Source organism: Stegodyphus dumicola, chromosome 10 (assembly GCF_044657685.1).
Source record: "Stegodyphus dumicola isolate Sdum_Otavi_A_Nest chromosome 10, ASM4465768v1".
In the NCBI taxonomy this organism is placed as follows: domain Eukaryota; kingdom Metazoa; phylum Arthropoda; class Arachnida; order Araneae; family Eresidae; genus Stegodyphus; species Stegodyphus dumicola.
This window is the reverse complement of record NC_140777.1, coordinates 69720785-69737167: the sequence shown is the minus strand read 5'-3', so window position 1 is coordinate 69737167 and position 16383 is coordinate 69720785. Positions and strand designations below refer to the sequence as shown.

Sequence of the window (16383 nt, the reverse complement as noted above, 5' to 3'; positions counted from 1 at the left end):
GGTTTTCTTAGTTATACTGCTTAACAGTAAATTCTGATCACTGCTTAAGCCCATAAGATTATACCTTGAATCACATTTTTAGTTGGACGGTAAATCATCCTATAATCTTCATAATCCTGTTTTCTTTCGAAAAATCAAGCACGAAAAGAGAGCATTGACGGTCTTTAAAAAACTCTGTTCCTAGGCTCCTAGGCTCCCAAGCACCCTTAATCAGATTGTGTAAGTAAGCTAGATATTAAAAAAGGATAGCTATATTTTTAGTTGAGTGAAATATTTTCAAGAACATTTGATGCGTAAATTGTGCATCTAATCAAATACTTGCTCATAAAGTCAGTAGATAATACTAAAATTTCGATCTAATAAAACGTTTTGAACGTACAATATTTGAGCTTCAACTTTCTTAAGGCGACCATCTGCTTTCAAAATATTATGGTTGGTGTTCGCTTTAGAAAACATGACTTTCTGATTATGTTCAATTCCGTTAACCAGCGCTTTTTCAGAATGTATATTTTCAATAATGGGCATTTTAGAAAACAGTCATCTTGATAAATTTCATGATATGTAGGTTTAAAATAAAAATTATGTAATTTCTTTCTTCTGTAATTAAAAAGCATTAATTTTGAAACCTTTTCTCAGCTTTATTTTTAGAATAAAATAGTTTTATTTAAATACTGTTTGTTTTAGGTACACTGATTCATACACATTCTGTTGTATGGCATCTTCTCTAGTATCACTACAGAACTGTCACCCTCCTCCAGATGAGATTTCATCCTGTGAAGACCTGATGAGCAGTCCTGTGCAAAGATCCTTCTTGTGGGTGCTGGGAATCATTGCCTTGGTTGGTAATCTTTTCGTCATCATCTGGCGTTCGAAGACCAAGGATTCAAGTAGAATAAGTTCAACCCTTATCCTCAGTCTGGGCTGCGCAGATTTTCTCATGGGAATATACCTCATTATCATTGCTAGTGTGGATGTTTATTACAGAAGTATTTACATTGAAAACTCTGACAAATGGAAGAGAAGTACCCTCTGCAAAATTTGCGGCTTCCTGTCAACTGTGTCCACAGAAGTTTCGGTGCTTACTCTTGCCTTCATCACACTAGATAGACTAATTTGTCTTTGCTTTCCACTCTCCCAGAGGAGGTTCAGTCTCCAGTTTACATACAGACTAATCGCTTCATCATGGATTATAGCTGGTGTTATGGCAGCCATACCTCTGGTAGTAGAACCGTATTTTCAGGGAAGATTCTATGCACGCTCTGGCGTTTGCTTGGCTTTACACATCACAAATCACAGACCAGCAGGCTGGGAATATTCAGTAGCTATATTTTTCTGCCTGAATTCAATAGCATTCATAATAATCGTTTTGGCATATCTTTACATGTACATTACCATCAGGCAGTCGTATCAGAACATGAGTCGACTTATGTCTCGGCAAACAAGGGAAAACAAGATTGGACGACAAATGGCATTGATCGTTTTGACTAATTCCATGTGTTGGTTTCCTATTATTGTTATGGGAATGTTGGCCATGTCTGGAATCAATATAACAGGTAACAATTATTTTAATTACTTCGTTTCTGTTAATACATCGACATCTATGTGATCCGTGCAGATAATTCTATATTGTGTTTCACACATGAATACATATTTTGTTTTAGCATTCTTCTCTATTATTTTAACAATATTCTTCAGGCATATAAACTACGTTATGCAATTGAGAAGGAATCTTACTACAGCAATTTTCTGCTAAAATTCAGTATTGTATTAAGAACACTACAAAGCTATTAGAAACATGAAAATTGTAAAATTTGAAGCTAATAAAAAGTATGGCTTAAACTTATACACGTAAATACCGCATAAGCTCTACATGATGAGAATTCTCTTCTGATTAGTTTAAAAATGTGCTCAAAAGATTAAAATATTATATATCTACATTCTATAGTTTTAAAGAGAAGAAATTAGTAAAAATATATGCTATAGTTATGTCAGATGACAAACTGAATACATTCAAAACTCTCCTTCAGCAAAAATAAATAAATAAAAAAAAACGCAGGCTACTTTGAATTCATAGTTTTGGAGGAAATAAAATGAATCATACTCTATTTATAATTTCACCACCAATCGAAGAATGCCATTTACAATGGGTATAGGTACAGGTTTAAGCAAGGCAGGCACCTATGCCTCCATCTGAGCATATTAGGCCCTTGCTAATTGCTAAGCCTCCTCCTTGGATAGAATTCCAAGGGAGAACATCAAGGCCGTGGTCTTAGGGTTTCCCAGTCTTCTTCCTTAGCCAGCGATCTGTCGAGAGGATTTTGGCTCGTCGTGAATTTTGAACGGCCCTTTACCATACAGACACTATACGCTTATAACCACCCATACTTTCCCAGGAATTTGAACCGAAACCCTTCAGTACGTCATTCATCGTCACTGCGGACCGTCTGAGGAGGCCTTATTGGGTACAACTGACAAGAGGTAAATTTTCCACAAAGATAAATATCAAGGAATGAATTCGTTTTCTGAGAATAAGTAATGCAATAAATACAATTGACACTTGTTATAATGACCCCCCTCACACTAAAGAAAACAGGAGAATGAACTTGATACCAAATGATCGCTATATAAAAGTAAAATTAGTATATGGTCATCAAATGCGGACCTTTTGTTCTGGTCGTTATGAAAGGACTGTAGCTATACTGAGCAGTCTTTATAACGACCGTCAACTCTAGTGTGACATTGTTAGGCATTTTAATAAAAAATTTATAATTCATTCAAAAGTGCGTGAAATTATTTAACTAAGATTAAATTTGAAACATTTTAGCTAAGATTAAAATAAAATCTTCTGATAACAACTGACTTGAGAAAGGAAGGGTAGTACAGTTTTGTTGAGTTTTATGTTCTATATACTCTCGTGAATGTTTACGGAAAGGAATATCATTATTTATTTTATGAAACACATTGTAATAAGAGACTGGAATTATTAAAATTTTAGATAATTTCAGTAGACAGAATGCGCAGAAATTACAACCCAGATTATTCTCTTCTACCAGTAATAGAAGCTGTTGTAGCCTGGATGTAGAGTAGAAAAGACTTGTTATAGCTATTACGAGTACTGTAACGGTTTATTTATGCTTCAAAAGGTCTCGCGTTGATTTCTTCGATGGTGCAGCAAAGGATGTACGAAGGTATGATACAGACATAGGCATTATAACCTCAGCAATGTAATTGTGGCTTGTCAAAGTACCAGATATGGGGAATGGAGGTGAACAGGATATATACTTAACAGCACCAACACAGCATAAATCCAGGTGCTAAGTCGGTATCATGAAGGAGAAGGTTATGTCTTTGTTGGCCTCAGTGCTTCCATACTCATATGTGGCCTTCATCATGCTGTAAAAATAAAGCAGCATGATGAAGTATGCTGTATTTCTTAGGGGAAAACGATGTTACGTCATCCATGCGTCCATATGTGAGTAGCTGAACCCACTATTGCAAGCATTTATTTCTGTGCTATAGCGTCAGGTGAAGTCGAAGCAAAGGTTTCCTTGCTGACAATCCTTAACGATGCAGATGTTGTCGTACTATACCAAGTAGATCCTTGATGCTGTGCAACAGTCTAGTTTTTTGACCCAGGACACGTAATGTGATTATACGATCGCTAATAGCGACGAGAGAAAGATGTCTATCATCTCGGTGCTTAATGGGGAGTGTTGATAATCCACACGTTAGTCTGTTTGGTGTTTGTTCTTTCTGAATCCTTTGATTAAAAATGATCATAACAATCAGCAGTTGCTCCGAAGGATATCCTGCAGTCTTGGTAGGCTATGATTCTACTGTAATCGAAGTTTGATCACTTCCAATACAACTGCCGACCAGGAAACGAGCTTTCTGAAAGAAAAATCAGCATTTCAGTCTGAGATTTTCCTTTGAGAACTCGTTAATTTTGCCCGTATTAAGCACACAAAGTGAAAATCTATTCATTTAAATACCTCAGAATTTTCTTTTGTTTTTGTATAAACTTTTATTGCCTGTTTCCTTCATTTTACAGCAATTTTAATGACTAGTAGCGTAGTATCTTACTCCTGAAAATTTGTAAAAACGCTATGTCATTCTTTTCCAATTTCCATTCGTTATATTTTCTGTTATATCTATATGTTGGACGTCAGTTTTAAACCTTTCATTATTAATAAATATAAATTATATCAGAAAATCAGGAAGGACTTATTATTTATTACTAAGGCTAAGACATAATTTTAGACGTATTAATATAAACAATAGTTTTAGATGTACGTATACTATAAACCTCTTGCATAGATTAATTACATGTTATGAATTATTTATTGATATGCCGTATTGATTGATTGAGTTTCTTCCAATTCAGGAGAAGCATATTCATGGACAGCCATTTTCGTTTTGCCGTTGAATTCTGCCACGAATCCATTGATTTACACCATATCTTCTCTTCATTTCCATACGCGTTTATTATCGAGGTTTGGCTTAACTTCAAAGGACGCAAAGGGCTTATACGTCAGCAGACTAACTAGTTCAAATCGAAGTAAGTACACACAGGAAATACAATTATATTATTATGCGAAAAATTATACAATAAACAAAATAAATTAACACTAAGGTAATTAAAATTTGAAGAAGGATTCCATTACTTGCTGAAAGACTAATTTGTAATTTATTTCTATGAGCTGTTCCTCATTTCTCACTGACACTGAGAACTTGTTCACCATGCCATACGTCAATCTTTAATTTTGTTTTTGTTTGCTGAATTCTCTAAACCAAGTATATGAAACTCGCTTTTAAATCATCAGTCTGCGGGTCCATTAGATATCGTTATTTATTTAAAATTTCAATTTATGTCTGCCTATTATGATTGTGTAAAAGATGTAGGTAGTGCTAAGCCTTTAGCATTTTATTTATTACCAAAGATTTAAACTTCGGAGTATAGATTCTATTTCTATTTTCTATAAAGTTTAATTTCGTTTTAAATCTTTTGAGAATTCTTACGTAAAATTCAGCTTCTCAGCCAGCACTCTTTTTAATAGGCGAAGAAATGAAAAAACTGGATGCATTTGAAATGCAAGGGCGCCTAGTGGACAAATATCTAAAGATGCGGAGCGTTGATACTTGGATCATGGATTCAGTTTTTCCTCTCCTGGACTAGCTAGGGGGACGTTTTCGCTGTTTTTCCTATACGGAATAAGCGAAACGGGCTCGTACTTGATATAATTATCACAAATTCATATCCCCTTGGCAGACAGTGCATGAGATATTCTCCACTATCAACTGGTAGTAGGTTGGTAATCTCCACTATCAATGAAACTTGCCTAGGTAACTAAAGTAGCCTGAAAGCTGCATAAAACAGTTACAATTTAGTATTCCTATTGTCCATATTCTATAAGTGGCATTCTTAAATATATGCACTAGCCACCAATAGATTAATAAAACGTTTGATGATATAGTCGATGTGTTGCTGATTGAACATGTACTTAAATTCTTGCCTAGGGACCATATAGACATGTGGAAATGTTCAAGCAAAACATTTTGAATTGATCCAAATTCTCAAATCTCTTCATTTAAGCTGTATACGCTTTAAACAGCTGCCACATTTTAGGATCTGCGTTCTGCTATTTTATTTCTTTTCGCAGTCGTCGATGTTTTAATATAAAGTAAAGTTAAATTATGCAAACAGATTACGTTAATCTAATTTGATGTATTTTAATGATATTTTGTGTTTTGGATGAAATGTTATTATTAATTGCGAATATTCAATAATAACTGTTAGTTAATATTTTAAGAAAACAAATCATGAACGTGAATTTAAAATTTCTAAAAATAAAATTTTTCTGAAACTAAGAACTGTCCGTTTATATATCAGTTTCTGTCTGCCTGTGTGCTTAAATTACAGAAATAACATTCAGTTAAAATATTAATTTCCTTACTTTTTATCTAATACTCATCCCATCTACCTTATACTATATAAAAGTATTTTCTCCCTTATTTCCACTTGCCTTCGTGATGCAACTGGAAGCACTTTCGACGCGTATTCGGGAGGTCCGGAGTTCGAGTCCCAGTGGGGAGGGGGTGTAGCAGGTTTGTTTAGTTTTCTGTCATCAAAAATGCTAAGTGTGACGCTACAGTCTGCTTCCATCTTCAAAACAAAAGTACTCACTTTATTTATAAATATAAAACTTCAATTTCATGACTTTCAGTGCGAACACACTGAAACGATGTTAGAACTCAACTAGTAAAATAACTAAAACATGTATTTTATTTTCAGAGTCAGATAAATCTGAGCGTATGATGTTAAGAGATCAACTGAACTCTCGTCCTTTCAAACCCCCTCATGGGTACATCTCTCTTCTGCAATATTTAAGAACAGTCCCGGGGCTTAGACCTCGCCACCTTTTGAAAATAGCAACAGCTATCTGTAAAATGTTGACAGAACTGCACGCAGGCAGTTATGCATTGGGAGGTATTGATGTGAACGCTGTTTTCGTAAGCGAGAGCTCGGTAAGTTTTTATTTACATTTGTCTACTTCTCAAGCTATATAGTCTTTAATATAGTTTACGCCAGAGGAAAAAATGCAATATTATTAAAAACTTTTTACAAAAAAGGTTTCAGACCTTACTAAAAAATTAATCTCCCGAAACCAAATTGGTTTTAATTTAAATAATAACATGGGCCAATTGATTACATGAAGTCTGTTAAGAAGCGAGCCACCAATAGATCAATAAAATTTTTGATGATATAGTCAATGTGTTGCTGGTTCAACATGTACTTAAATTCTTGCCTAGGAACCATATAGACATGTGGAAATGTTCAAGCAGAACATTTTTAATTGATCCAAATTCTCAAATCTCTTCATTGTAAGAGCATTAGACAACACTCATTGGATAAACAATCATATCTGATAGATTCTCCAATGTTGAAAGATTTGGGGAGATCGTACATTGTGGTGTTGAAACAATTTCGTTAACACTTTCTAAGGAATGCTTGCTAATATTAGCTATGCTTTGCCATGCTGTATTTTATTGAGAAATTGTATAAGTCCAAAATCTGTGGTAGCTTATCGGTTTACCTCCAGTGAAGCTGTCATGCATATTAGAAGATGATAATTTGATTTTAACATTTTAAATCATAATATCAACCCAAACACATTAATGAGAAGTATGTCATGTAACAGTGGTGAAAATGTCAAGTTAATTGCCGAGTCTACAGAATTTCTCCGTGTGATTATCGTTATTGAGAAAGGATCGATTTGAACACTGAAATATTTCTCTTATTCATCATCTCTAACAGCTCTACTGCGGCATCTACAAATATTCATGCGATGATCAAAACCGTGAAAAACAACCTTATATTTAGCGTAGGTATAATGAAACACTCAATCGATTTCGAGGGCAGCTAAAGGTCCCTCCTCATCAGGAGAAAGAAATACATAGAAAGAAGAAAATAGGAATCACAGAAACACGTGGTGCTTATCAGCACTGCACGTCGTTATAACTAGATTTTTAATCAGAGTTGCACTGGCCGCCTACTTTTACTGAGCCAGGCTGTCTGATCAAGCATAAAGAAATATTAGCGAAGTTAAAATAGGGAGCGAGGGGCAAATGCACATTACGCTCAAAATCTGAACTTCAAATAATGGAAATCAACCACTGAACGGATTTTTATACCCTCTGGTAGTACCAAGTGCGAGGAGGTAACGCCATCTATCGGCAAAAATAATTGAATTAAGACAGTAGAATTTTAAAGGCATTAGGAAGGACTGGATTGGACTTCAAATCATTAACTAAACTTTCTAAATCTTTGTGAATGTGAAAAGCCTCAAGAAAATCCAATTCGCCTATGGAAGAAGCCTTTTGGATGATTTTTGCAGACCCAAAATCAAAATTATGGTTAAAAGTCCAGCTATGATACGCTATTGAAGACTTGTTAATTTCCCCTTTTTTGACATAAGATTCATGTTCCTTGATACGAAACTTCAACGCTCTTTTTGTTTGGCCAATATATCTTAAACCACACTGACATGATATACTATAAATTCCCCAAGAATTCAAGACAGAAACGCAATCTTTTAGAATCGAAGGGTGAATTTTATTAATAGGGGAGAAACCGACTTGAAAATTGAATTTCTGGAGAATCCGTGCAATTTTATAGCTAACAGAAGGATAAAATGGAAGCACGACAAGGTCATTGATATTATTTCTAACAGTGGAATGTCTTCTTTGATGGGAATCTGAAAATTTTTTGACGGCTTTATCAATAATCACGGGAGAAAATCCACGGTCAATCGCAACTGCTCTCAAATAATTAAGTTCATTGGTAAGCAAAGATTCAGAGGAACAAACTTTTAGCGCGCGGAAAACATAATAGTAAAAAGAAGCCATTTTTTGCTTAACAGGGTGGCATGACTTGGCATGGGGTGGTAAACAAACTGCAAAGGGTTTACGGTACACAGTGGTGCTAAAATCGGTTTCATTGCGGATTATAAGAATATCGAGGAAGGGGAGGGAATTGTTGGATTCAATTTCAAGAGTGAATTGGATGGCTGGATCAATTGAATTCATAATAGATAGAATCTCGGATAAATCCTCTTTATAACCGTCAAAAAGTGCGAAAGTCTCGTCAACATACCGAATCCAAAGACGAAAAGATAATTTATCAAATAATTTCATCTCAAAATAGTGCATATAAATGTCAGCAAGTACCGGACAGAGAGGATTACCCATAGCCAATCCTTCAACTTGACGAAAATATGCATTTTGGAAAACAAAGTGGGTTTGACTTAGAGAAACTTTAGTAAGCGAAACCAACTCATTAATTTCAGTATGTGTGAAGTGAAATTCCCGAAGCCTAGTTTCAAGACAATTTAGTGCTCCTTCGACCGGAACATTAGTAAACAATGATTTGACAACAAATGAAACCATAATGGAACGAAGTGGGGAAATATTTTTAAGTTTATCAATGACTTCAACAGAATTTTTTACAGTGTGAATATTGTTATCAAGTAGAGGAGAAAATCTGGAAACTAAATATTTGGCCAAAGGATATGAAGCAGTACCTATGTTGGAAACAATTGGTCGAAAAGGAATACCGGTTTTGTGGACTTTTGGAAGAGCATAAAGTCTAGCGCAATTAGTAATAGGCGGAATAAGTGATTTCTTCAACTGAGTTGGCAGAATGTGGGAAGATTTAATAGCACTTTTTACTTTCATGAGGTCCGAAGTTGAAGGATATTTAGGGATCGAGCAGTATGGGCCTTCATTTATCAATTTAGAGACTCCAGTAATATATGTGTGTTTGTCCATAACAACGATCTGTCCGCCCTTATCAGCTTTAGAGATAATGATATTAGTATCAGAACTAATTTCACGTAAGATCTCATTTTCCTTTTTGCTAAGATTAGAACCCAAAGATTTATTGTTAAAATTAACGTTATGAGTAATTAGGTGGCGGATTGTATCCTTCTGCGTTTCCGAAATTTTGGAGAATTTAAAGGCTTTCTCTATAGGGGCGATGATTTGAGGAATTGAAGGTTTAGATGTCTTTGAAAAGTTGAAATTATATTTTAATACTTTTAACTGATCCTCCGAAAGATTCCTATTGGAGATATTAACGATGGAGTTAACGTTTACAGTGGGAAGATCAGCTAGATAATTGGGACTATCCGACTGGTGTGTGAGTTTTTGGAATTTAGAAATGAGCACATTTTTATGCCGTTGACAAACGGTATCGGTTCTAGACCAGGATGTATGTTCAAATGAGGAAAAATTTTCAGTGGAATTAGCAATTTTTAAATGGAGGTAATATAATTCAAATTCAATTTTAGATAAACGTTTGCGTGTGTCCCTTATAATGTGACGAAGAAGTGCCAATTTGAATTTATGCAAAATTTTTGAAACGTGAACGGAAGCTTTAAGGCTACATTTCACATGTATAAATTTGGGAATGAAATTTTGATGTTTGCATTTAAGTAGAAACTGTAGATGATTCAAGAATTTCGTACGCTTAAGGCGTAACTTACAAAATCGGTTCCTGTCAGTGGACATATTGTGAAAAGGGCACAAGCAAGAAACAAGTGAACAAAAGAAATGTAATTCCGAAAGTCCAAACAAGTAATTACTTATAACATGAAAAAAAAACACCAATAAATAATGAAGACAATTTTCATCAACAAATGACAAAAACATTCCAAAAGGAGAGAAACATCCAATACTGAAAAACCAATAGCCACGTGGAAAGAAGCAACGAAAGTCAAAATCGTGCACGTGGTAAACCGAAAAAATATAGAATTACCTCGAAAATGCCGGTTGATAGCATAAACCAAATCCGAAAAAATGATGGCCACGTGGAAAGAAGTAAATAAAATGGTGCACGTGGTAAAACAATAAACAGTAAAATATTCTCGAAAATGCCGGTTGATAGCACAAACTAGACTAGAAGAGAAACACGCTAATGTGACAATCAAAACCGTGAAAAACAACCTTATATTTAGCGTAGGTATAATGAAACACTCAATCGATTTCGAGGGCAGCTAAAGGTCCCTCCTCATCAGGAGAAAGAAATACATAGAAAGAAGAAAATAGGAATCACAGAAACACGTGGTGCTTATCAGCACTGCACGTCGTTATAACTAGATTTTTAATCAGAGTTGCGCTGGCCGCCTACTTTTACTGAGCCAGGCTGTCTGATCAAGCATAAAGAAATATTAGCGAAGTTAAAATAGGGAGCGAGGGGCAAATGCACATTACGCTCAAAATCTGAACTTCAAATAATGGAAATCAACCACTGAACGGATTTTTATACCCTCTGGTAGTACCAAGTGCGAGGAGGTAACGCCATCTATCGGCAAAAATAATTGAATTAAGACAGTAGAATTTTAAAGGCATTAGGAAGGACTGGATTGGACTTCAAATCATTAACTAAACTTTCTAAATCTTTGTGAATGTGAAAAGCCTCAAGAAAATCCAATTCGCCTATGGAAGAAGCCTTTTGGGAACATGAATCTTATGTCAAAAAAGGGGAAATTAACAAGTCTTCAATAGCGTATCATAGCTGGACTTTTAACCATAATTTTGATTTTGGGTCTGCAAAAATCATCCAAAAGGCTTCTGCCATAGGCGAATTGGATTTTCTTGAGGCTTTTCACATTCACAAAGATTTAGAAAGTTTAGTTAATGATTTGAAGTCCAATCCAGTCCTTCCTAATGCCTTTAAAATTCTACTGTCTTAATTCAATTATTTTTGCCGATAGATGGCGTTACCTCCTCGCACTTGGTACTACCAGAGGGTATAAAAATCCGTTCAGTGGTTGATTTCCATTATTTGAAGTTCAGATTTTGAGCGTAATGTGCATTTGCCCCTCGCTCCCTATTTTAACTTCGCTAATATTTCTTTATGCTTGATCAGACAGCCTGGCTCAGTAAAAGTAGGCGGCCAGTGCAACTCTGATTAAAAATCTAGTTATAACGACGTGCAGTGCTGATAAGCACCACGTGTTTCTGTGATTCCTATTTTCTTCTTTCTATGTATTTCTTTCTCCTGATGAGGAGGGACCTTTAGCTGCCCTCGAAATCGATTGAGTGTTTCATTATACCTACGCTAAATATAAGGTTGTTTTTCACGGTTTTGATTGTCACATTAGCGTGTTTCTCTTCTAGTCTATTCATGCGATGGTTTAGTGTTAACAGCAGCCCTTAGCAAAATATGGCTTGGCCGCAAAATTGCCTCAGTATCGACACCGGTATTCTAAAATCTCTCAGCATACTAAAATTATTTACAGCTGTAGATCCTGATACTGCATAACAAATGTGTCGATCTGTGCATTTTTACTTGGTCTCATGATTTCAGAAGACAAGCTAGTTATTCATAGACTGGGACTAAAGCATTAGGAAACTCAATTCATTTACTGACCTATAAAGCAGCCAAAAAAATATTTCCATATCCTTAACAAATTATTCAAAATTTAATTTCTTTACCGCTTAGAACATACATTCGGAAAAAGGCATTGAAAAAAAGCTTTAAAATTGACATTATTTGCTTAATATACTGAAAATTTCATGGTGCTGCGACAAAAGTTTCGTGGTGTTAGGGTTTCTTTCTAAAGTGGTACAACATAGATATACAATGAAAGAAATAATAAAATTAAAAACGTTAACGATATATGTTAGCTATATATGAATTTAGTCATGTCTGAGAAAAGTGCAGCTTTAAGAAAAAATAATTCTAAAAATTTTCATCATTATTTTATATTTTTATTAATTATTAGTAATGTCAATGTAAATAAATTATTAAAGCTTCAGATCAGTACGATTATATTTATGGGTAAAATCAGTATTTTTCGAAGCCATAACCATCGAAATAAGAGGTTCTATACATTGTGGTGTTGAAACAAAAAGGCTTTGGATATATTTCAGTGGTATTACCTGTTAAGTTCCTTCGATCTTAATCCGCAATTATTTAATGCTGTCTGTTTGGAAAAAATGAGTGCGTTAAACAACAGTATCCCTTACAGGTTCAATCGATACTCTGCTCGGAATAGATCAAAAAATAGGTATCTGTTGCGCTGTGAAAAAAACTTGAATATTCCAAACAAAAAGCGGTGGGGTGCCTATTTATTAAAATACATCGCTAGGAGTTCGCTAAAGGAAGTATATGACGTCAGATTTTACAACTTTCGTAATAAAGTAGTCGCTGTTGAGAATATCTGCAGTTCAATGGATCCGGAATTGCTTAAAATAACGAAAAGTAGCCTGCAAAATCACATCTATCGTTCATCCAATATTAACACTCTAAAATGCATGCTGGAAGATGGCGCGCATCGTATTACTGTCTAATGTGTATGCGGTGGTAAGTGTAGTCCACGTTAGAGCGTAATTCTTTAGATAATACGACGTTTGTTGTCTTCACGCCATTCAACGAGCCCATACGCCCACAGTAGCCTGAGACGGTGATTGTGTTGTTAGTCAAGAAAATCCTCTGCAAAGATACACTAGCAAGCAGACCTCTGCGCAACAAGCATCAGATGCCGCTAAAATGGGGGATGCCGCGGAGCGGACACCATCATATTGAATAGTGTCTGATCTAAGACACACTAGCAAGCAGACCTCTGTGCAACAAGCATCAGATGCCGCTAAAATGGGGGAAGCCGCGGAGCGGACACCATCATATTGAATAGTGTCTGATCTAAGACACACTAGCAAGCAGACCTCTGTGCAACAAGCATCAGATGCCGCTAAAATGGGGAAAGCCGCGGAGCGGACACCATCATATTGAATAGTGTCTGATCTAAGACACACTAGCAAGCAGACCTCTGTGCAACAAGCATCAGATGCCGCTAAAATGGGGAAAGCCGCGGAGCGGACACCATCATATTGAATAGTGTCTGATCTAAGACACACTAGCAAGCAGACCTCTGTGCAACAAGCATCAGATGCCGCTAAAATGGGGAAAGCCGCGGAGCGGACACCATCATATTGAATAGTGTCTGATCTAAGACACACTAGCAAGCAGACCTCTGTGCAACAAGCATCAGATGCCGCTAAAATGGGGAAAGCCGCGGAGCGGACACCATCATATTGAATAGTGTCTGATCTAAGACACACTAGCAAGCAGACCTCTGTGCAACAAGCATCAGATGCCGCTAAAATGGGGAAAGCCGCGGAGCGGACACCATCATATTGAATAGTGTCTGATCTAAGACACACTAGCAAGCAGACCTCTGTGCAACAAGCATCAGATGCCGCTAAAATGGGGAAAGCCGCGGAGCGGACACCATCATATTGAATAGTGTCTGATCTGCTATTGCCATGCTTACAGTAGAGGAAGCTGTACTGTTCGTCATTGCAATCTGTTCGTCATTGAGATATCTATCACTCCGCGGAGTTATCCCATTTCGAAGTCCACTACCGAAATTTTGATTTTCCTCTTTCGTTTGAGTTTCTTTATTCCAAACTCGTATCACTATTATGGCGTCACGTCCCCTGCGATTAGCAAGTGCCACGGGGCTAAATTCATCCATCATGTAAGCCGGTATTTCATCGTCCTGAAACATTCAGATTCCCTTTGCCATCACTGAGCTATAATGATTACACATAGACCTTTAAAGACCCTTTAAAATGCATTACTGCGCTTTTTAAGTTTTAAGCCTTCAAATTAATTTCAAGTTAAAGAAGACGCAGAGAACATTTGGTAAAGCAACAAGTTTAACAAATTTCAGTATCAGATTCAGTTTCAGATTTCAGTAACATTGTTAAAAGTTTTACAATTTCCGATGTCATTACTCTCGGTTTCATAGAGATTATTCCACTGCCTTCGTAACGAAAAAGGGCTTTGAATCACATATGTATTTGCGAGCATTAATACACTTCGAACGAAACCGCTCATTTCAAAATATTTTCCTCTTAGCGCTTGTTTTTATAAATTAATGTCCATCTTTTCTCTTGAGATACTACATTTCAGAATACACAGTGTCCTGACCGTTGTCAGGAAACAATATATGAAAATATGCACAGACCAAAATAATTAATAAATTCTGCTAAGTCGCCACGAATTCCATTTATCCCCCTTTGATGTAGATAACTAATGGAGAGAGCAGTACAACTGAAATAAATTTTTGCTACTTAATTTCCATGATGATTCTAACTGATACTGTAAGAGGTTTCTCATATGAGATTCTAAATTGGCAAAATGTCATTCACCTCTAAACCGGTATAATCCCAACATTTTCTGCGTATCATCTAAAAGGAACAAATTTCTCTCTGCGTCAATATCAGTCATAATAAACAATAATTATGAAATTATTATGAAAAGGTAATGTTACAGAAATTATTTTACTCCATAATTCATTTTCATTTTAATGTATTTCCATACTGTACAGAAATAATACTCCACACTTTCATAAAAGTTTATAAATATTATAGTAATATATCCATCAGAGCAAAATATCTAGTATCATAAAAAATTAATAATTATTTGTTTTGACGGACAAATCTACAATTATCTTACTAAATTAATTTTTTTAATATTGCTTTTAGGACGGGGATGAAATTCATGTTTATGTGCCAGACTTCAATGCTTATAAAATAGTATCAACACCTATAAGTGGTATGCCAGATGATACAGCAGTGGATATGGAAGAATTTGGACTTTTGGTAAAGAAAATGCTCAGAGTTTACCATGTGATATCAAGGTCGAATGACCCCATGCAAGGCACTGCTTGTTAATGATGTAAGAAGTATCCATCTCTTCAGGGAAGAAAGCCAACAAGATAAGCTGTCGAATTCCGTTGATGACATACTTGTGACTCTTGTTTTATCTGTAGAAATATTGTCTTCTCTGTGTATATAAGAAAACTCTGTGCAAATGTTGTGAAAGAATGTGGTTTTATAAGAAAGAAGAATCTTTCACTTTTTTATTTTATAAAAGTAAAAGAAGAACATAATTAATTGGTATTAAATAGTGTATTCACTTACACTGCCTATCAAAATGCTTTCAATACACTGGAGATTGGCTACGTTTAGTCTCTCAATTCACAGCGTAAGTCTGTGATGTCAATATTTGTTAATTATCGCATTGTATAAATGGGAACATCTTACAGCTTGGATGTTGTTGAGAACCTAAAATACTTTTATAAAGAATAAGCAACAGTGTGAGTCCTGATTGCGAGGAAACGCTTTTGATTTTGAGTTTTCAGAATTTCCAGACTGTAATTTATAACTTACAGCTAATTCATTTTTAAGCTTTTGAAGACGGGATGGCTATTATAGTGGCCTTTGAAAAGACGGTGTTGTCCACTTTAGTGGACTTTTGTCTTTTTCCCCCATTTTCCAGGCTGAAAAGTGGGGTGAAATGTCAAATTTGACGTCCCTGGGGTTTTAACCACTTATCTCTTTCAAAGGTCTTCCTTTTGCGACATAGATGCACCCCTCTGAGAATCCATTAAACTACACACAAGAATCTTTGTTGCAAATAGGAGGGGATTTCTTAAAGGGGGAAAGCATTCGGTTCAAGATTCCCCGTCCTTTGGTAGCTTTTACAGCTAACAAAGCCTCGGCCTCAAAAGGTTAATATTAGAACTAGAAACTGAAAGCATTTTAGTAAAATGATAAGGTACACGCTGAATGATATTCCTTAAAGTTTCAGCAATTAAAACTTAATTGAAAAGGATTAGACAAATGTTGCCATTATTTTTATTTTCGATATACATTTTGATTAATGGTTTTGATTATAAATGAATAAAGTTGAAATCATTCCTTTTCACCCTTAATCACGTGTTACAAAATGCCATATGTTATGCCAAATGCTCTGTGCCGTAAGCCATGTGGCGTTTATTATGAACGCTAATAGTTTTTATTCCTTGCAGA

At 35.6% G+C, this 16383-nt stretch overlaps 1 protein-coding gene across 3 annotated transcripts in view; it reads left to right on the top strand.

Annotated features, from left to right (window-relative positions):
- LOC118193121 (uncharacterized) overlaps nt 1–15461 on the top strand; it is a 173560-nt gene extending 158099 nt beyond the window's left edge. For 2 of the 3 annotated variants that reach the window (XM_085825060.1, XM_085825061.1), the window contains exons 40-43: nt 685–1553; nt 4385–4558; nt 6293–6525; nt 15055–15461. In XM_085825060.1, the coding sequence (XP_085681186.1) occupies nt 685–1553; nt 4385–4558; nt 6293–6525; nt 15055–15243 (1465 nt within the window). In that variant the 3' untranslated portion in view covers nt 15244–15461. Of the gene's footprint in view, nt 1–684; nt 1554–4384; nt 4559–6292; nt 6526–15054 lie in introns of those variants that run through there. The other variant, XR_015043446.1, reaches the window with a different exon arrangement.
- The last annotated feature ends 922 nt before the right edge of the window (nt 15462–16383 follow it).